Below are 21,980 nucleotides of genomic sequence, written 5' to 3' on the forward strand. Positions count from 1 at the left end.
ACCATTCCAAGTCCAGGTAGCAGGCCCCAATAGTAGTAATTGTTGTTTTTCTGTCACTTAGTTACCAATCTATCCCGATGACGGTATTGTCTTCTTGACTGTCACAGTCCCAGATAAGTCTCAGCCTCACAGGTGATAGTGACCGTAATTTCTCACTTCCTCTTGTCCCAATATAGTAAATGTTCTGATTGCAGGGTGGTACTCTAGTTCAGGCCGTCTATTTCAGGCCTCAGCTCCTCTCAGATATCCTCCAGCAATGTCAACTATAGATGTTGTCATCATTTTTGAAATGTTCAAGTAGCAATTCTAAGCCACTTCTCCTATCCACCAATTCTGCAAGTCAGGAACTCTACAACTGCAGTTCCAGTGATAGTTCCAATGGCTCTAATAGTAGAATGATTGTTCTCAAGCCACCAGCTAGTTTGTTGGGACTAGTGAGTCATTCAACAGCCACTTGAATGACTCAATAAGCTCAGAGGTTCCAATAACATCACTGTGTGGCTAAGTAATCACCTGGTGGAATATGTACAAATAGATACAAATACATATTTAGTATGTATATACATATACAAAAGTATTGGTTTTCTTGAATATTAGTATACGCTTTGATTTTCCTATTTCATTGGGAATTAAAATAAATGATTTCCTGTTTAAAATTTCAGTCTTATCATTAATCCTTCTCTTACTTTTTAAAAATCAATTTATTCCTGCAGGACTCATCTGCCTAATTTAACAAGATATTTGTATACTGTGAAGTAATAAATATCACTTATATGTGCAATTCCTATCACTATCCTTCCTATTCCTCTTCTTCCGCTATGATATATATCTATTGGAATATTGATATTGATATCTATTGATATCTATCTAGCTGGCAAAACGGGAGTATTTTTCCAACCTCATTGCATCAGCAGATAACTGCCCAGCCGCCCTGTTTAGGGTGACCCGCTCGCTCCTCCATCAGGGAGCGGTAGAGGATCCCTTAAAGGGTCGAGCTGAGGAATTTGGACAATATCTGTTTGATAAAATCGCTCAAATTCGGGAAGGGTTGGACACAGACTGGGTGGATCCAGACGGGTTGGAGGAGGCAAGTCTTGATGTTATTATCTGGGATGAGTTTGATCCTGTGGCTCCTGAGGACATGGACAGGTTAATGGGGAGATTGAATGCGACCACATGTTTACTGGACCCGTGTCCCTCCTGGTTGGTTTTGGCCATCCGGGAGGTGACACGAGGCTGGCTCCAGAAAATTGTGAACGCTTCTTTGATGGAGGGTGTTTTCCCTGCCGCCTTGAAAGAGGCGGTGGTGAGGCCCCTCCTCAAGAAGCCTTCCCTTGACCCAGCTAGTTTAGCAAATTATTGTCCGGTCTCCAACCTTCGCTTTGTGGCAAAGGTTGTCGAGAGTGTGGTTGCACGACAGTTGCCCCAGTACCTGGATGAAACTGTCTATCTTGATCCATTCCAGTCCGGTTTCCGGCCTGGTCACAGCACGGAAACAGCCTTGGTCGCGCTAGTTGATGATCTCTTGAGGGCTCGGGACAGAGGTTGTTCCTCTGTCTTGGTCCTATTAGATCTCTCAGCGGCTTTTGATACCATCGATCATGGTATCCTGCTGCGCCGACTCGAGGGACTTGGAGTGAGGGGCACTGTTCATCGGTGGTTCTCCTCCTACCTCTCCGACCGGTCGCAGACGGTGTTGACGGGGGGACAGAGATCGACCCCAAGGCGCCTCTTATGTGGGGTGCCGCAAGGGTCGGTTCTCTCGCCTCTTCTGTTCAACATCTATATGAAGCCGCTGGGTGAGATCATCCGTGGTTTTGGGGTGAGTTGTCATCTATACGCTGATGATACCCAGCTCTATATTTCCACCCCTAACCACCCCAAGTCTTTCGGGAGATGGGCGGTATACAAATATAAATAATAATAATAATAATAATAATAATAATAATAATAATAATAATAATAATAATAATAATAATTTAACATGGTCAGGAGAGCAGCCATTTTAGTCCACTACAGCAAAATAAAATAATAATAATAACCCAAATATTAAAATCAATACCGAATGCTACTCAGCTGGGATCATCAACTGGACTGTGGCTGAACTGGAAAACGTGGACCGGAAAACACGTAAACTATTGAATATGCACTATGCTTTACGTCCACGAAGTGACATGCAACAGATTTTACCTGCCAAGAAGACTAGGGGGCAGAGGGCTATTGCAAATCCATTAAACTGTAGAAGAAGAAAAATGAAGTTTGAATGACTATGTGAACCAAAGCACAGAAAAATTGCTGCAGGCTGTGAAAATGGAGAACATTATTAAAAAACAGAAACAAAGACAGAATATAAGGAAAAACAGCTAGATGACAGATTAAATAAATGGAAAATCAAAGTTTCACATGGGCAGCACTTGAAAAACATTGAAGGAAAATGTGATAACAACTTGACATGGGCATGGCTTAAGATGGGAACCATCAAGAAAGAAATGGAAGGTTTAATACTTGCTGCTCAAGAACAAGCACTACAAACTAATGCTATGAAAGAGAAGATATAAAAATCCACTGACAATCCAAACTGCTAATTTTGCAACAACAAAGTTGAAACTGTTTCACATTTAATATGTGAGAGCAGCAAAATCACACAAACTGATTACAAAGCTAGACATGACTGAGTTGCCAAATTAATCCACTGGTCATTATGTAAAAAGAACGACTTACCTGTATCTGAAAAGTCATGGGAACATAAGGTGGAAAAAGTTGTTGAAAATAAGAAGATGAAGATCTTGTGGGACTTTCGAATACAGACGGATCATCATTTGGAACACAACACGCCAGATATTAGTTGTTGAAAACCGAAGTGTACAATTTATTGATAGCGCTGTACTAGGAGACGCCAGAGTCAAAGAAGAAGAACTGGAAAAAATCACGAAATATTGCAACCTGGCCATCGAAACTATGTGATTATGAATGAAACATGTGACAGTGATACCCATTGTCATCGGGGCACTTGACATATGTCCAAGAATTTTACAAAGTATATCAAGAAATTGCAGCTTCCTGTAACACCAGTGGAATTGCAAAAGACTGCGCTACTCGGAACAACATACATTTTAAGAAGATACTTGGTCAATATCTAGGATGCTGGCAGCAACCCATATCAATCATGAGAGCCAGTCTGTTCTGTCCCCCTTCGCCTCTGTCCAAGCGATGGCTTAATTAGCCGGCACTATCAGCTCTGGCAGCAAAATAGCGAGCGTCTGCAAAGTGTCTCTGTTATCTCCCTCGACGCCGATGAGTCACTCAGGAACAAACAGTACGTCAGCTCTTAGTTAAGCAGTTGATTTGCCTGCTACAAAGAGGCACAGCAGTTCTTGCTGCCTTTATATCCTGTGGGGTGTGGCTCCAAAACTCAGCACTTCCTAGGCCTGCCTCACCCCTGCTTCTGTTGTTCCCTCCTCTCCTGCCTACAAAACCTAGGGTCCAGCCAGGCCTGACTGCCATCAGCTGTGTCTGGAGGCGTGGCCTGGGGGGGGAAAGAGTCAGGGGACGGAGGCCTTGTTATCTCTTCCACCTGGCCTGCCTCTGGCTCCTGGAGCTAAGCCAGGGAAGCCAGTGCTCCCGAGGTAAATCCTGATGGCTCTTCCCCCTCACTTTCCAAGTCACTTTCTGGCAGGAAGCCTGGCTCGGGGGCACAGACACAACACAGTCAATGATATTTGTGATACATATTTAAATGTTCAGTTGACTGAGTTTCCTTTTCAATTAATAAAACTTAATAATATAAAGATTAGCAGGTGTATTAGAAAGTGAGGATCATATAGTGCTTAAAATATTACAATCACCGAAATACAAAGTTAAGTCCATCGTTAATCATGAAAACTCACAGAATTGCTTTAATTCAGTTCAATCTAGTTGGGGAGCAAATTGGAGCAGTGTTATGCATGTTGACTTGAACTATGCAGGAGAGGTAAGACATTATTTATTATATTTTTACCTGGTCCTTATTACATTATAAGTAATTCAAGGCAGTTAACATACATAATAAAACTTATGATGACAATTGGTGCCAGAATTTTAGTTGCTAAGTGATGTGGCTCAGGGGTGAAATCTAAAAAATTTCCCTACCGGTTCTGTGGGCGTGGCTTAATTGGTGGGCATGGCTTGGTGGTCAGATGACTGGGTGGGTGTGGCCAATAACAATAAATAATAAAAATAATAAACGAAGTATAAAAAACAATAAGCGGTACCAAAAACCAACTTTCACACTTTATACACACACAACTCTCTCTCTCTCTCTCTCTCACACACACACATACACAAAATGCCACATACAGCTTTCTGAGATTTTGTGTGTTTGTGTAGTTAGAGTGAAACACCACAGAAACACACCAAATCTCAGAAAGCTGCACAAATATTTTATTTTATTATTTTATTTTATTTTATTGTGGACTTCAAATCCCAGAGTTCCTCAGCCAGCAAAGCAGGAAGTCAAAGCAAGCTTTTTTTTTTCCTTCAGTAGCTGAAGAAAGCATGGCGTTGCCAGGCCGAAACAGCAGTAATTATAGGTGAGGAGGGAAATTGGCTGGGCATGGGTGGGGGCTCTTGTAGGTGGGGGCTGTTAAAAAGTGAGTTTAAAAGCCTGTGAGGATCAGGAAACTCCTCTGGGATTGCCAGAGGAGGCTTTTAAAACCTGGGTTTTTTCTTTTTTCTTTTTTCTTTTCCCTTTGGCTGAAGAGGGTTTTTTAAAAAAACTTTTAAATGGTTTTGATGAGGTTTTTTTTTTTTTTAAACTTTTCAAGGCATGTTTCGGCTGAAGAAATAATAATAATAATAATAATAATAATAATAATAATAATAATAATAATAATAATAATAATAATAATAATAATAATTTAATTTGTATACCGCCCTTCTCCCGAAGGACTCAGGGCGGTGAACAGCCAAAATAAAATGCAAAAGAAACAATACATACAATACTAAAAAACAACCCTTAAAAAACTTATTCAAATGGCCAAATTTAAAATGTAATGACGCCCTATAAAATTGACAGAAATTTCAAACCCATAAAATCAAATTAAAAATTTTAAAAATCAAGCCAGTCCAGCAAGGCGGAATAAATAGGTTTTAAGTTCGCGGCGAAAGATAAAAGAAAAACTTTTAAAAGTAAAAAAAAAAAAACCTCTGCTGATGGTGCAGTTTAGCAGAGGCAGTGGGGGCGAGGCCAGGGATTTTTGCTACCGGTCCTCCGAACCAGCAGCTGCCATTGCTACCTAATCGGGCAAGCCAGTGCAAACTGGGAGTATTTCACCCCTGATGTGGCTATTAACAAGTCATCACCCGACTGGACTTAATTTCCAACTATTTTTACTAGAGTTGTTAAGCAAATCATTCCAATCATTAAGTGAATCCTGTTGATTGTGTAACAGTTGTAACTTGAATAAGTTGTAAGGTATTTTTTCTGATATCACTGTTAACTTTGAACCATAATTAAATAAACAGTTGTAAGTTGAAGATTACCTCTATTCTTTTATCGTCCTCTTTCCCCACACCACCTCACCCTGTGAGGTAAATTGGACTGAGAGATAATAACTGTCCCAGTTATCTAACTGGCTTTCATGCTTAAGGCAAGAGTAGAACTTACATTCTCCTGGTTTCTAAATATTTTTACCTAGTTAAAACTTATATACCACTATGCATTTGCTAGTTATAAAAGCTATTAATGTATTCTGAATTAGCCAAGTGCTTAGCTAATTAAATACAGAAATCTTAAGTATGAGCTATTTAGTAACCAGAAGTAATCATATATCTAATTTGGCAAACGTTAAATACTTTCTGTAATTTACGAAGTGTTGGTTTTGAAGAACAGATCTCTGAAATCAGTGCTAAATATACAAATAAAATCTAAATATATAAATAAGTCCTTAAGCATCTGTTTTGTCTATTTTAGAAATCAAGCTAAACAAACTGTTAAACACAGTAAATTTCTTTATAAATGGTAAACAGAACTTTCAATTGTATTTTCAGGGGAAAAGATGACATGCATCTACTGTTTCCCCTGTAATTTTATCCTGAAAACAGTTACTCAGATTACAAGGGAAAAAATATAGGTTTATTTACAGAAGCCAATGATTTCGTAAGATTGTACAGTACATTAACATACTCATTTCAGCAGAATAAGAGACATCATGGTTGCCATCATCATACACAATGAGAGATTATTGATAGATATTAGGAAGAAGGTACATCATCTTCTTAAGTGACACTGATCCCTACAGAAGTCATAAAAAAAAAACAACCGTGGCTTTGAAATACAGGGACAGGATTTAGGAGAAATGATCTCAACCCCTGGGAAGTAGTTAAGGAACACAATAGTAACAATGGGCATTTTTCAATAAATGCTCCTCTCACTAATATATTTAACTAGTTATCTGTGTATTGAACTGTATTAAAATTATTTAAAAAGTCAAGTTAAGTGTCTTCTGAATATTGTGGTTTCTAAATACAGGAAATTATATGTTAGTTGAAGAGGAAATTAGATCTGCCTATAGCTTTGCAAGAGGTGGGCTCAGGGACTAGGACGTTGAGCTTGTCGATCGAAAGGTCAGCAGCTCAGCAGTTCAAATCCCTAGTGCTGCCGTGTAACGGGGTGAGCTCTAACGGGGTGAGCTCCTGTTACTTGTCCCAGCTTCTGCCAACCTAGCAGTTTCAAAGCACATAAAAATGCAAGTAGAAAAAGGAGGGACCACCTTTGGTGGGAAGGTAACAGCGTTCCATGCGCCTTTGGCGTTGAATCATGCCAGCCACATGACCACCGAGATGTCTTCGGACAGCGCTGGCTCTTCGGCTTTGAAACGGAGATGAGCACCACCCCCTAGTGTCGGCAACGACTAGCACATATGTGCATGGGGAACCTTTACCTTATAGCTCTGCAAATAAATGGTTTTTTCCTCTCTCTAAATAAATATTTCTGAACCTGAAGCTAAACATATCTATCACTTACATTTAATAGCTGTTTTTGGCCAAATCATCTATCAGACCTACTCACAGAATTTTCAGGACACAGACAGGAAATAGATAAAAAGACCCTTTGACTATAGTTCTCCCAAAATCTGCTGCATGCAATTCATCACAGTTCTGGGATTTCTCATTAGAAATTCCATATAGTGTCAATTTCATACAATTTTGCTGTTTTATTCATGCTGATATATTTCTAGGTACCCTGTACATTCTTTCCCATTAGAGCTCTTTTATCTCAATGGCCTGTATTTTGTGATGTTTGTCTTTCCAGCGATATGGGATCAGTGCATGGAATTTGTGCACACCTTAGTCCTAGATCCAGAGAGCTTATTTTCATAGATTTAACTTGTTGTTAGGAGAGAAAGGGATTTACACAGTCTGAACACGACCAGTATTAGCTATGGGCTATATGAAAAGATGGTTATGGTATGGAAGTATTTGTTATTATTTCTGTAAAACGGTAACTACGGACTCTCATGTACATGCACAAATTTCTCCCTTTCTGTGGCGAGTTAAAAAGAGGTCCAGGAAGAAGTGGCCAAATCCACACAGACTTTCCTAAGCTTTCTGCACTCGTAGCTATTATTTATGGAATTGTGCGTGTACCGGAGAAAGAAGCCAACTTATGGGAAGTATAGGGTAAGCGAGGGCGCTTTTTTTGGCTGCTGCAATTTCCCGGAGCCTGTATTGCTGGGAGTTTCTGCTTAGGGTGAGTGAGCAACTGAGTAAGCGAAGAGGAGAGAGAGGTCAGCGCCTTTCTCTCGGATTTCGGCTGCCCTTAGCGTCGGGCAACTCCAGCGGAGCACGCAGCAGGGCTGTGGCCGGGCGGAAGTGACGGCCGTTTCACCTGCTGGGCTGCGAGAGGACAGAGGAGGGCGGCGCGAGCCGGCGAGTGTCCGTTGGGAATTCGCTCGAGAGTCGCTCCTTTCCCTCTGGCCGCCGGCGACTGCTCTCGCTCTATCTCTCTCTCTCTCTCCGCCATGGCACCGCTGCTGCCGCTCTTGTGGGCTGTAACGTTTCTTTGCGCAGGTAAGACTGGAGGGTCAGGGAGGGAAAAGAACCACCCCCACCCCTCCGTTTGCCCCCTCCCTCCCCTTCTCCCGCCACCCACAGTCGCCCGGCGTTTCTTTCGCCGAACTCTTCCCCGGGAGATGGGAATACAAAGGCTCCGACTTAAAGGGGCTGGAGGTTGGATGGATCGCGTTGTGAAATGAGTCTGTGGCTCCAGTATATATTGTTGGGGCTTCTCGGGAGGGATCGGTTGTGAAAGGGCTCCGGAGAGGGGCGTGAGAGGGAGAGAAAAGAAACGCGCCTTTTTTTTTCTTTTGCCTGCTACTGAGTCTTTTTTTTTTTTAACCTCTTAGCGGTTCTCTTCCCTAGGTTCGTTTTAAAAAACACACCAGTATGTCGGCCTCTTTCTTTTTGGTGAAATCTTACCCTCTGGGGGGGTGGGGCGAGCAGGAGGTATCAGGATTTCACTCTCTTGATGATTCACCGGAGGCATTGTTGTGAGCTCTGGACTCGCGTAACTACTACCCTTCCCTACGCCCAGTAGCAAAGTCCTTTGCTCTCTCAAGTGGTGAGCCAGGCGAAGAATGGACTTGAGAGATGTAAGAGCAAAGCCTGTTTTTAAGAGAGGCGCTTACAATTGCGCTTCTTTGTTTGTTTTTTTGTTTTCTTAAAAAACCTTTCACAAGTTTTAACCACCCACACGATCTTTACTCCGTAAATCCGTGTGATGTGAGGCAGGTGCTGCCAAAATTATTTCCAAGTAAGCTCCATGTAGTTTTCCTAGTAGCTCTCGAAAAGGGCTTCCGAAACTAAATGAAGGAAACAAAAGCTTTTCTAACAGTCTCTCTGATCAGAACGTGGCCTTATTTTGCTTCAACGTGACGAGGCTGCTCTCACTACCTTTGCAAAAGTGCGAAAAGAACATTTAAGGGTACCAGTTGCCGCCCAATTTGGGGCTCGTTCTTAGTTTTTTTGAAATTTAAGTTTCGTAGCTTTGCTAAACAAAGAACGGAGGAGTTATTAGAAATAGTTAAACCTCACCCATTTCAGACCAGCCTGTATTGAACTTAGGGCTTCTAATTGACTAGTACAGGGCTGTAGGATTGCAAAGTGTATTCTTTAAAACATATCTTTGACACTGGTCACTAAAAATACCGGAGCACGGAGCTTATATAGGGCATATTTTACACATATTTTTGTAAAATGCCTTCCAGAAAAAATTGTTAGAGTTCAGATAACTATATAAAATACTTTTTTAACTCTGTCCTTAATATGTTTGAAATGAGTATAACTTTTAATTATACCCATTTTGGGGTATAATTAGTTTAGAAATCATGCTGCAGACTATACTCAGATTTTTATGATTTGACAAATTTAGCCTTACCTACCATTTTGGACCCACATTGGGAGGAATAAAATTAAAGTGATAACCTAAATCAAAATTAGTAAGTAACTTTATTCTACTATGTATTCTTGTACAGTAACAACTGGAAGTATAGGTAAAACAAGAAGACATTTGCTTAAATATTGTGCTAGATCCTAAAACTTCTATGCAGCAAGTATTAAGCTTAGGATATGCAAACACTTTGGTTATTTAGAACATATCTTCAGCTGTTCTCCAACACAACTTTTTTTAAAAAAAGTTATGCCATCCAAAACCCAGAAACACCCTGGGTCTACAAAATTAAAAAAAAACAATTCACAGATCTTTATGAAGGATTCTCTTCATAAAGTTGAATGATAATAGGATTTAAATCATTTAATGCTAGGAAACTGATGTCTTGCTATAATTATTTCCTGTGTTCAAGATGTAACTATCAAACTGCACACAGTTAGAATTCAATTTACACCAACACCGGTGAGGTTAAAAGCTAAAGAAACTAAAAGCTTTTCAGCACTTTTCAGCTCTTTGTTTCCTGTCTAGGTATCTTTTGCCACTGTTGATGTCATAGTTTTGCAACATTACTCATAAGATAAAAATTATTTTGGGTCATCAAGCAATATTTTGTGTCTATATCAATATCTGTATATCATGTTCACTTTAAATACAAACTACTTAAATAGGAAATTCAAATAGATATTTCTTCGGATGTTAATGAACTGATTATAATTCACAAAAAGTATCCCAAAACATTAACAATTTTAAAATACAAAATTTTGCCTTGTAACAATAACTGTAAAATAATTCTGAACATCCTATAGAACCTGAGCAGGCAATTACAAAAACTTGTAATCATGCATGTTCAAAAGTTTTGTTTTAATAACTTAAGGTTGGTTAACAGATACCACTTTTTAAACTCAATCTAAAGGTTCCAAAAATATTCAAAAATAAAGATAGTCCTCAACTAACTACCACAGTTGGGACTGAAATTTCCATCATAAGTCATTGCGGTCATAAATCGAGTGAGGCTTGATTTTAAATCAATTTTTACAATTGTCATTAAGTGAATCATGAATCCAGCTTTCTGGACCATTGTCTTTTTTTGCTGTTAATCAGCAAAAAAGGTCACAAATTCATGAACACATAACTGCAGGATATGCAACAGGTTATAAGTGTGAGTTACTTGCCAAGTGCTCAAATTGTGATCACTAGTGATTATGACCACTGGAGTGGAGTGACAGGTGACTTTAGATCACTTTTATCATGACTTTGAACTATTGTTAAATGAACAGTTGTAAGTTAAGGACTATCTGGTTCAATTGACCTTTGCCTGCTGCATATTTAAATTCCAGTTACAGAAAATGGTATAATTGAAAATAAAGTAAAAGAAAAAATATAAAAATAAGCAAAATCATAGATGGGTTAAGTGAAAAACATATCACACATATAATGACAGAAATAAGGAATTATGTGCAGGAGGTATGGATAGATGAAATAATCACAACATAGAAACACCAGTTTTCTGTATTTTAAGGTTTAATACTGGAAATAATTATCTTAAGTATAGGATGATGGTAAACAGATTCTTTTCTCATTCCATAGTGATTTAATTGCTAATTCGATCACTAGTGACATCACATGTGCCAAAATAAAAATGCCAGAGAAAAGGATAACTTCCTCTGTTCTTTGGCAGACACAGAGAGATTTAAAAAACAACAATGATCTTTCTTACTTATCACAGAGCTATTCAGAAGGTAGAAAAAATGATTTGAAGGGAGATACATAACATGTGGGTAAGGTGTTAGCATCAGAGCTACATATTATAGCATTTGCCAGAATCTCTGAACTCATTCAAATTTATGAAGCTCCTACCAACAACCATTTAATCTCCTTTAAGAATAGTCTTGTCTCACCCAGGTGCATATAAAGAGATTGTATATAATGTGTTGATAGAAATAGATTCTGAAAGGGATTTAGTAAAGGATTGTATGATAAAATGGGCACAAAATATTCAGGAACCAATATTTTGGAAACTTGGGGGAAAAAAATGGGTTAGAAATGTTAAATTTACGCAAGCACAGAACTTAAGGGAAAATTTTTATAAAATGTTTTATAGGTGGCACTTACAAAAACTTGTAATCATGCATGTTCAAAAGTTTTGTTTTAATAACTTAAGGTTGGTTAACAGATACCACTTTTTAAACTCAATCTAAAGGTTCCAAAAATATTCAAAAATAAAGATAGTCCTCAACTAACTACCACAGTTGGGACTGAAATTTCCATCATAAGTCATTGCGGTCATAAATCGAGTGAGGCTTGATTTTAAATCAATTTTTACAATTGTCATTAAGTGAATCATGAATCCAGCTTTCTAGACCATTGTCTTTTTTGCTGTTAATCAGCAAAAAAGGTCACAAATTCATGAACACATAACTGCAGGATATGCAACAGGTTATAAGTGTGAGTTACTTGCCAAGTGCTCAAATTGTGATCACTAGTGATTATGACCACTGGAGTGGAGTGACAGGTGACTTTAGATCACTTTTATCATGACTTTGAACTATTGTTAAATGAACAGTTGTAAGTTAAGGACTATCTGATTCAATTGACCTTTGCCTGCTGCATATTTAAATTCCAGTTACAGAAAATGGTATAATTGAAAATAAAGTAAAAGAAAAAATATAAAAATAAGCAAAATCATAGATGGGTTAAGTGAAAAACATATCACACATATAATGACAGAAATAAGGAATTATGTGCAGGAGGGATGGATAGATGAAATAATCACAACATAGAAACACCAGTTTTCTGTATTTTAAGGTTTAATACTGGAAATAATTATCTTAAGTATAGGATGATGGTAAACAGATTCTTTTCTCATTCCATACTGATTTAATAGCTAATTCGATCACTAGTGACATCACATGTGCCAAAATAAAAATGCCAGAGAAAAGGATAACTTCCTCTGTTCTTTGGCAGACACAGAGAGATTTAAAAAACAACAATGATCTTTCTTACTTATCACAGAGCTATTCAGAAGGTAGAAAAAATGATTTGAAGGGAGATACATAACATGTGGGTAAGGTGTTAGCATCAGAGCTACATATTATAGCATTTGCTAGAATCTCTGAACTCATTCAAATTTATGAAGCTCCTACCAACAACCATTTAATCTCCTTTAAGAATAGTCTTGTCTCACCCAGGTGCATATAAAGAGATTGTATAATGTGTTGATAGAAATAGATTCTGAAAGGGATTTAGTAAAGGATTGTATGATAAAATGGGCACAAAATATTCAGGAACCAATATTTTGGAAACTTGGGGAAAAAAAATGGGTTAGAAATGTTAAATTTACGCAAGCACAGAACTTAAGGGAAAATTTTTATAAAAAGTTTTATAGGTGGCACTTAGACCCTAAGAAATTATCATGTATGTATCCAGATATGCAAGCGAAATGTTGGAGATGTAATTGTGATGATGCTACATATTTTCATATTTGGTGGACTTGTAAAAAGATTAAGGCTTTTTGGATAAGGATCTGGTGGATTATACAAAATGTTCTGAAAAAGAAGATAAAGTTCCTACCACAATTTTTCTAATTGGGAATTATTACGGATTGTATAGTAATTGAGACCACCACTTTAACACCCCTGTTCTAGAAAGTATTGTCATTCTTCATAGAACCAGTCAACTTCAGTTTCTTTGGCATTAGTGGTTGGGCCATAGACTTGGATTACTGTGATGTTGAATCATTTGCCTTGGATTCAAACCAAGACCATTTTATTATTTTTGAGATTGTACCCCAACGCTGGCTTTCCTACTCTTTTATTGACTATGAGTTGACTGACTATCCATTTCTTCTATTGGATTCTTTTCCACAGTAATAGATCTAATGGTCATTAGAATTAAATTTGTCCATTCCCACTTTAGTTCACTGATTCCCAAGATGTTCATGTTCAATCTTGCCATCTCATGTTTGATGACATTAACTTAACTTGATTCATTGAACTTACATTACAGGTTCCTATGTAATGTTGTTCTATACAGCATTGGACTTTCCTTTCACCTTCAGACAGATCCACAACAGAGCATCTTTTCAGCTTTGGCTCAGCCACTTTACTTTTTCTGGAGCTACTTCTAATTGTCCTCTGCTGTTCTTCAGTAGCATGTTGGACACCTTCCAACTTGAGAGTCTCATCATGCGTTGTCATATCTTTTAGACTTTTCATAACTGCAGCTGATTTTCTATATTAAAGGTGGAAAAAATTCTGAAGTTATTTACCTTGGTTTTTTCACATCTCAGAAACCTAGCATTTTAATAGAGGTGTGTAAACTTTCTATGTCCACTGTAAGCCCAAGAGCACTGGGGTAATAGGCTTATAAGGACAAGCATCAATTAGCAACTAGACAGCTGTATTTTAGAGTAGATATACTGAGTATTTAGACATGAATTTCAATATATACAGTATGAAGCACACTTTATTCCTCCCATTCCAAAACTGTTCCTCTATCCATGGCTTTCATCTGCCCTATCCTTCCTGTTGGGCCATATCCAGAAAACATGGTTATGAAACTAACTGAAACACTTTATTTGTTGACTTACCATGTGTGAGAATAGTGGTTAATTAAATCCAGACAGGTCTGAAGTGCTATTGGTATACTATATAAGAAATGTGATACGGATTGAGGTTTAGCATTTTGGGGATAGGTTTGTACTCTATAAATGGGATTGTGTAATATATCTGCCTTTATCAGCTGCATCTTATCCTTAGCTAGTCATATTTGGACAGAGCCATATTAGGTTCTGTTTTGACTGCTGCAGTGGGTTCTGCACGGGTTAGTACTTGAAATGAAAGTTTGCTGTTAGTTCATATACAGCAGCAGGTACCACATAGTGAAACTAAAGAGATTGCATTATGCCTTTCCTGAATTGCTTATCAGATAAAATTTATGATGTGGACATTCATATCAAAAACACTGACCAGCTTGGGACTTGAATACCTAAGGGACTGTCTTTATAATACTATACAAATCTGCAGTGGAAGCAATTTTGAATGCATTCCACTAGCAGAAGCTCATTTGGATGACATGTGAAAGAGGAACTTAAATCTTTCATCCCAAATCATGAATCACAATTCTTTCACAAATTGTTTGGTTTTTACTTTGCCTCTTTTTAAAAATCTGAAAAGAAACATTTCTCTTGCTAGTTTTTTTAGATGATTTTATCAGTAATTTCAGTTTGTATTTTGAATTTTTATTGCTTGTTTTTGCTTTTAAATTTTGACAGGTTCGTTAAACACACCTAAAGCAGAGGTTAGGTGTAATGTTTTGTTTTATCAGTGAAGAGGAGCAAAGCACAGAAATATCCTTTGATATTTCCAGGCTCCATTGGTTGGATTTAAGCACCCCACAGGCTGGATTCAGCCCGCGGGCCTTGAGTTTAACACCCCTGTTTTAGATGATTATTTCATAGCTTTATGGGCTGAGTCAGTGGTGGGATTCAAGTAATTTAACAACCGGTTCTCTGCCCTAATGATTTCTTCCAACAACCAGTTTGCCAAACTGCTCAGAAAGTTAACAACTGGTTCTCCCGAAGTGGTGCGAACTGGCTGAATCCCACCACTGGGCAGAGTTTCAGGCTTATCCTCAAAATGTCATCTTGGTATTATTTAATAATACACAACTGTGTATATTTGGCAAATTTTCACTTATATCAGAAATAAATCGGTAGTCCTCAACTTAAACTATAGTTGTGACCAGAATTTTGGTTGCTAAGCGAGTAAGTCAGTCCCACACAATTTTACATCCTTTTTTGCCATGGTTGATGCTATTGGTAAGTAAATCATGCAGTTGTTAAGCAAATCTGGATTTCCCCCCTTGATTTTGCTTGTTGGAAGCCAGCTGGGAAGGTCGCAAATGGTGATGACATAACTCTGATATGCTACAATCATCATAAAAACATGCCAGGTGCCAAGCATCCAAATCACATAATCGTGAGGATGCTGTGATTGTTGTAGCAATAGAAATAGCACTTAGGTCAGGGGTGAAATCCAGCAGGTTCTGACATGTTTTGGGGAATTGGTAGTGGAAATTTTGAGCAGTTTGGAGAACTGGTAGCGGAAATTTTGAGTAATTCAGAGAACCGTAAAATACCACCTCTGGCTGGCCCCAAGAGTAGGGAGGGAATGGAGATTTTGCAATATCCTTCCCCTGGAGTGGGTTGGGAATGGAGATTTTGCAGTATCCCTCTGGAGTGGGGTGGGAATGAAGATTTTGCAGTATCCTTCCCCTGCCACACCCACCAAATCACACCATGCCCGCCAAGCCACACCAACAGAACAAGTAAATGCCAAAGCCCACAGCAACTACATAGCAAAAAAGGCTCTAAAAGTAGTAAACCTAATTTTACGCAGCTTCTTTTCCAAAAACTCTACACTACTAACTAGAGCATACAAAACATTTGCCAGACCTATTCTTGAATACAGCTCATCAGTCTGGAACCCACACCACATCTCTGACATAAATACAATAGAACGCGTCCAGAAATATTTTACTAGAAGAGTTCTTCACTCCTCCGAAAACAACAAAATACCTTATACCACCAGGCTTGAAATCCTGGGATTAGAAAACTTACAACTCCATCAACTTCGACATGACCTGTGTTTAACATACAAAATCATCTATTGCAATATCCTTCCTGTAAATGACTACTTCAGCTTTAATCGCAATATTACAAGAGCAAAAAATAGATTCAAGCTTAATGTCAACCGCTTCAAACTTGATTGCAGAAAATATGACTTCTGCAACAGAGTTGTTAATGCTTGGAACTCATTACCTGACTCCATAGTCTCTACTCAAAATCCCAAAATCTTCAACCAAAAACTGTCTACTATTGACCTCACCCCATTCCTAAGAGGACTATAAGGGGCGTGCATAAGAGCACAAAAGTGCCTACCGTTCCTGTCCTATTGTTCCCTTTATTATATCAAATTAATATAGCTAATGCATATTCTTTATATATATATATATATATATATATATTTGTTTTCTGAGGTTTTCACGGGTGTTTGTATATAGGTCTTTGGTTGTTCGGGTTTTCTCCCGTGTAAAATTGGAAATGTCTTGGCAACGTTCCGACGAAGTCTCATTCGTCATCTTCAGGCTTGTGCTTCGTGAAGCACGAAGCTGAAGCCTGAAGATGACGAATGAGACTTCGTCGAAATGTTGCCAAGACATTTCCAATTTTACACGGGAGAAAACCCGAACAACCAAAGACCTATATATATATAAGTTATATATATTATAAATTATGTATAAAATATATACATATATTTTAAAAATATATATGTATAAAATATATAAATTATGACAATGTTTATGTATACTGTTATGACAAAATTAAATAAAAAATGTAGTAAAAAATGTGGATTTCACCCCTGACTTAGACATATATTGTTCCATAATGCTTAACAGCACTCTGAGTGGATTACAATGCTACTCCCAACAATCTGAGTCCTCGTTTTATCAATCTCAGAATCATGGAAGCCTGAGCTAACTTTGAGCTTGTCAGGATGGAACTGAGGCTGTGGGCAGAATTAGCATGCAATATTGCATTCTAACTACTGTGGCATCAGGGCTCTGTAAGTGTGAGGAACGGTTGTAAATCATTGACTTTGGACTTTTTTATTGCTAATATATATCAAGGAAGAAAACTTTGGATATTTTCCTCATGCCTCTAAAATATTTCTCCCATCTTTAAACCATATGTTGAAATGTATTATATCATGAAATTAACTTGCTTGGGTTTCAAAGGGAGTTTGGGGTTGTGCAGGAGGTCTGCTATCCAATCTAACTGAAGCCCTGATCACCATGTGGAATAAGAGGGTATCTGAGGCTTTTGATCTATTGCATTTTAGTGAACAGCATAGTGTTGTGTTGATTCACTTCCGTTTTCTGTGACTGTTTCCAGTCAGTTTGAGAGGAGGTCCAGCCTTTGTGCTCTTCTTTGTGGGATTCCACAGTCTGGATTCTTGCTTCCTGTTTAACATACAAGTGAGGTGCTGGGTAAGGTCATTTGACAATTTGGAATGAGGTATCATCAGTGTGCTGATTATAGTTAGCTTTATATCTATAGCATAGCTCTGACAGCTTCAGTGATGTCGTAGACATCTTGCCTGGTCATGAGGATGTGGCATAATAGGCTCTGGTTCAACCCAAGAAAGACTGAGTGGCTTTTGGAGTTTGAACATTGTGATGCTTGAAATGATCCACCTTAACCCACCCTTCCTCCCTCCTTCTCTCCCTCCCCCCCTCGCTTGTAATAATCTTTTCTATAAAAATATGTAGTCCTTTTGAGCATAATGTGCAAATGAGGATTATAAAGTCAATTGATTCCTCTAGTTATCTGAAGATCCAAATACTTGATATAAAAATGTTTCAATTATACATGTATATTTTTATGATGTTGTCTTTAACTTTTAAGATATTGAATCTAATGTACTTGATTTCATAATACTTTTCCTAGATCTAATTGAAGGTGTAACAATAACATCGACAGAACAGACCATGGTTACAAAAGCTCAAGGAGATAAAGTTACATTGCTGTGCACATTTACTCTCACTACAGCAGATGAAAGCGCAGTTGAAATTGAATGGAGTATTTCGCTACCGAAAGGGGAAGAACCAGTAAGTAGAAATCATTGTGTAGATATAATATTCATTTTGAATTTAGGCTGCGTGCATTAAATTCTGTATTAAATCCTGCCTTAAATTCTTAATGGGAATACTGTATCCTTTTCTAGGGCACTTTGGAGAAATATATTGAACAGATTATTTATAGCTAAGACATACAGTGGCTTCAAATGTGTTTCGTTTGCCACACAAGTCCTAAAAGTAGGTAAAGAAAACCCAATTAAACAGATAAGTCAAAAACATAAAAAGCGAGAAGATTCAAGAGATCCTAGAGTGCCATTGGAAGAGAACAAAGAACGAACTTGGCTAACCACAAGTTAAGGCCACTCTTAAGGTTTACCTTGGGGCAGTAAAAGTGGCAAAGCATCAATACTTTTCTGCTCTTATTGCATCCACTGAATGCCTCCTAAACAGCGGCACTGTTTAGAGTTACCCGGACTCATATTGGAAAGAGTGGCCCCAAGATCAACCCGCAGGATCATATGGAAGAATTCTCCAGTCATCTAGCAGATAAAATCGCTTGGATTTGCTCTCAGTTGGATACTAAGCATGATGCAAGTCTTGTGGAGATGCCTCCCTGTTGTGCAGATCAGACTTTGATAGTGAATATCCAGAATTACTTTGTTAGTTAAATTATTCAGGACCTCCCATAATCACTGCTGATTATTTTTCTATTGATTAAAACACTTGACATTTCTCCTTTAAATGAATTGATAATCTTAGATATACACATACTTTTGCCCCACAGAAATATATAGCTTCAGACCATTTTCTTCAATAACTAATTAAGAAGTACATTTTTTATAGGGCCCTCTTCATCTAATTTTAGAACTTGCATGGAGAACAGATCATGTTTTAGGCCATATTTATGCAGAAATATATAAAATTCAAAAGAGTTCACAAACTTTTAAATACCACTGCAGCTTAATGAATCTCTTCTTTTTTTCAGGTTATCATATATAGTGAAGGCAAACTTTATGATAAATATGGTATGATGGGACGAGTACAATTTTCTAAACAAAATCCAGCATCTGGAAATGCAAGCATTGATATCTTAAATTTAAAACAAGAAGATACTGGCACATACCAATGTAAAGTGAAGAAACTCCCTAATATTAAAACTCATAGAGTCCAATTGATAGTACTTGGTAAGGTATTTATGGTTTGCCTTTTTTGTATAGCTTGTATGAGGTGGTAAATATGAATATTTAATACACAAGAAGTGCAGTGTAATGTAAAAAATATAATACACTGTTGGATACCGAGCAATAGTTTGACTAGTTTAAAATTAACTTTGTTTTTTGAAAAAAATTATTCTCATAAATTTCTCATAATTTTAATGTGTTACCTTTTTAGGTTTCAATCTTTTGAATATATTCCCATGACCTTGGGAAATTAAAACTAGGAAAAATGAGGCACGATGATACATATGCAATACAAATGATATGTGAATTATACTTTTGTTGTTACATAATATAAATTTATGATTTTGAAAGGGCACCTATCATACTGGTCATTCTACAATGTTTGACTTTCTAGTAAAAATTCTCTGGATTATGTATATATAATGCATACATAACAGTTACACATATCCCAGCCTTTCCTAGCAAGCAGCTCTGTTATGAATCATGTTGCTTGAAATTTCTGCTTTTTGTTTTTAGTAGAAATATATTTTGATCTACTAAGATGAAACTATATTTTTAACTTCCAATTTTTCCCCCATAGGTTTTGTATCGTCTCTTGAAAGTCTAGGTTTTGTGGCTAAGTAGTTTGTTTGAGAACATACAAGTTTCAGAATAAAAGCACTAGGTTGAGGTAATTAAAATAAACTGACAGAAGAGAACCAGTACATAGAACTAAAAAGAGATATTGAGGAATTAATATGTTTCAATTTGTTGGTCTTCCACTTATTAAGATTGTAATTCATTATTCTAATATATTTATTATTTCATAGTTTAGGAGTTCAAATTGACATACAAAGTAGACTCTTTAATTTTATCCTAGAAAAGCTCGGTTGGGTTAGAATAACCTAAGGTGGTGGTTCTTAACATGTGGTCCGTGGACCCCTGGAAGGCTGTGATGTCACAGGGGGTCTTTGAAGGCTTTGTGCAGTCTACTGCTTTAAATCTTCAGTTACGTCTTGGTGGTCCGTGGCCATGGTCTCTGGTCACAATAGGTTGTTGGAAGATATATCCATCTGGTTCAGTTCCAAGTGGGGAGAAAGACACTGGAAACGTGGAGGCTGATTGGATAGATAGTTTTTAATGAAGTAGAACCATCAAGCACATGGTCCTGGTAAACCGAACACATGGAGTTGAAAGAGGGGTATTTATACCCTCTCTTGGGCTTTGCACTTGAAATTCCTGTTCCTGTGCAAGAACATGTATTTTGTTGGCTGTTGTAGGGTCATAGCTAACTTTGTAGGTTGTCTGAGTCTCAGACTTGGTTGAAGCGTGCTGGGTGATGCAATGTCCCCAGTGATTGTGCCATGTGGTGAGCTTTGCTGCCAAATAGTTTAATCCTATTATGTCCTGGAGGATCATGTCTTAATCCCATCACCCTGGAGCTGGAGGTCTTTTGTCTTGTTGATAGGCTTGCACAGTTTTTCTTAATGGGCACCAAATATCTGCTGGGGGCAGGGAGCCGCTCTCTGTCTTTAAAACATGTTTCTTCTTTTATCATCCAGGGAAATATAATATTATGCCTTTTTTAATATTTCCTAAAATATTCCACTCTTCTAGGAGAGGGATGGGTGCTAACTTTCTACAGGGTATTGAAATGGGATCCATGGTGAAGATCTATGGTTGAGAACCATTGACTGGAGAATAACTGGTCCAAAGGCAGCCAGTTAGCTTCCATGGCTAAGGGAGTTTAAATCTTGAATTCATTTAATCTAAGCCAATACTCACTGGTCCTGACATACTGTCATCATGGTAATTCATATAATTAGAAATTATATAACACATATCATCTACTATGATATTGTAGATCAAAGCTTGTAGAATAGTTGTAGTTTGGATTGGTTAGCAGTTAACGATCTGAAGTGAAACAGGTATTTCAGCAAGATTATAGGTTGTTATCTCCTAAAATTTGAAACTTTTCATTGACTCACAGATTAGCATAACAGTCCAGGAAGATACATGCTTGAGCTAAGGAGGCACTTACAGGATTATTGTGAACTGAGAAAAGGGTATGGTTTTAGGGTTAATATGCAAATAATGTGATAAAGTTTTGAATTTGGTCTCATACTGTTGCTAGGGTAAATCACTACTGTTTAATAGCCTGCTAAAATCTGGGTATAAAAAATACTTCTGCGTATCCAACCAAATGCCAATTCATTTTATCATAATTAAAACTTATATTAGATTCTTTATTTGTTAGAAAAACCCATGAAGACTAAATGCCACATTGAGGGATCACAGGAGATTGGAAGTGATCTTACTCTGAAATGTAAATCCCATGAAGGCTCTCCCATCATAGTTTACTCCTGGGAAAAAACAACTGGTTCACAAGAACTTCCAGCAACAGCATTACCAAGTATGCTTTCATGATATTAATATATTTTTCATAAACAGGGCTATTATTTTACTGTCTTCAAATGCTAAATTAATTTTATATACAACTTTTAGATATAAGAAAAATCATTTTGTTCAATTTATGTTATAAGGTATTTTATTTACCATGTAATTATCCAAAATATTTCTCAGGTGTATATCATCAGATTTTTAAGTTCTTAAAACTAGTTGAAAAGGGAAAATAGACTAAAATTTAGCTGAAGGAAATAGAGCTATGACATTGTTCTCTACTATTTACTTTTGCCCATATTCTTTTAGAAGGGTTAATGTAGAAAGGTTCAGGATGGAATATTTGTTTTGCT

The 21,980-nt window shown here is 37.5% G+C and overlaps 1 protein-coding gene across 5 annotated transcripts in view; it reads left to right on the top strand.

Annotated features, from left to right (window-relative positions):
• Positions 1-21,980, top strand: part of CXADR (CXADR Ig-like cell adhesion molecule) — a 365,654-nt gene that overhangs the window by 325,008 nt on the left and 18,666 nt on the right. For 3 of the 5 annotated variants that reach the window (XM_058186358.1, XM_058186359.1, XM_058186357.1), the window contains 3 exons: positions 17,937-18,097; positions 19,053-19,251; positions 21,485-21,640. In XM_058186358.1, coding sequence (XP_058042341.1) covers positions 17,978-18,097; positions 19,053-19,251; positions 21,485-21,640 — 475 coding nt within the window. In that variant the 5' untranslated portion in view covers positions 17,937-17,977. Of the gene's footprint in view, positions 1-7,709; positions 8,050-17,936; positions 18,098-19,052; positions 19,252-21,484; positions 21,641-21,980 lie in introns of those variants that run through there. The other 2 variants (XM_058186356.1, XM_058186355.1) reach the window with 2 other exon arrangements.

Source organism: Ahaetulla prasina, chromosome 5, assembly GCF_028640845.1.
Source record: "Ahaetulla prasina isolate Xishuangbanna chromosome 5, ASM2864084v1, whole genome shotgun sequence".
NCBI lineage: Eukaryota > Metazoa > Chordata > Lepidosauria > Squamata > Colubridae > Ahaetulla > Ahaetulla prasina.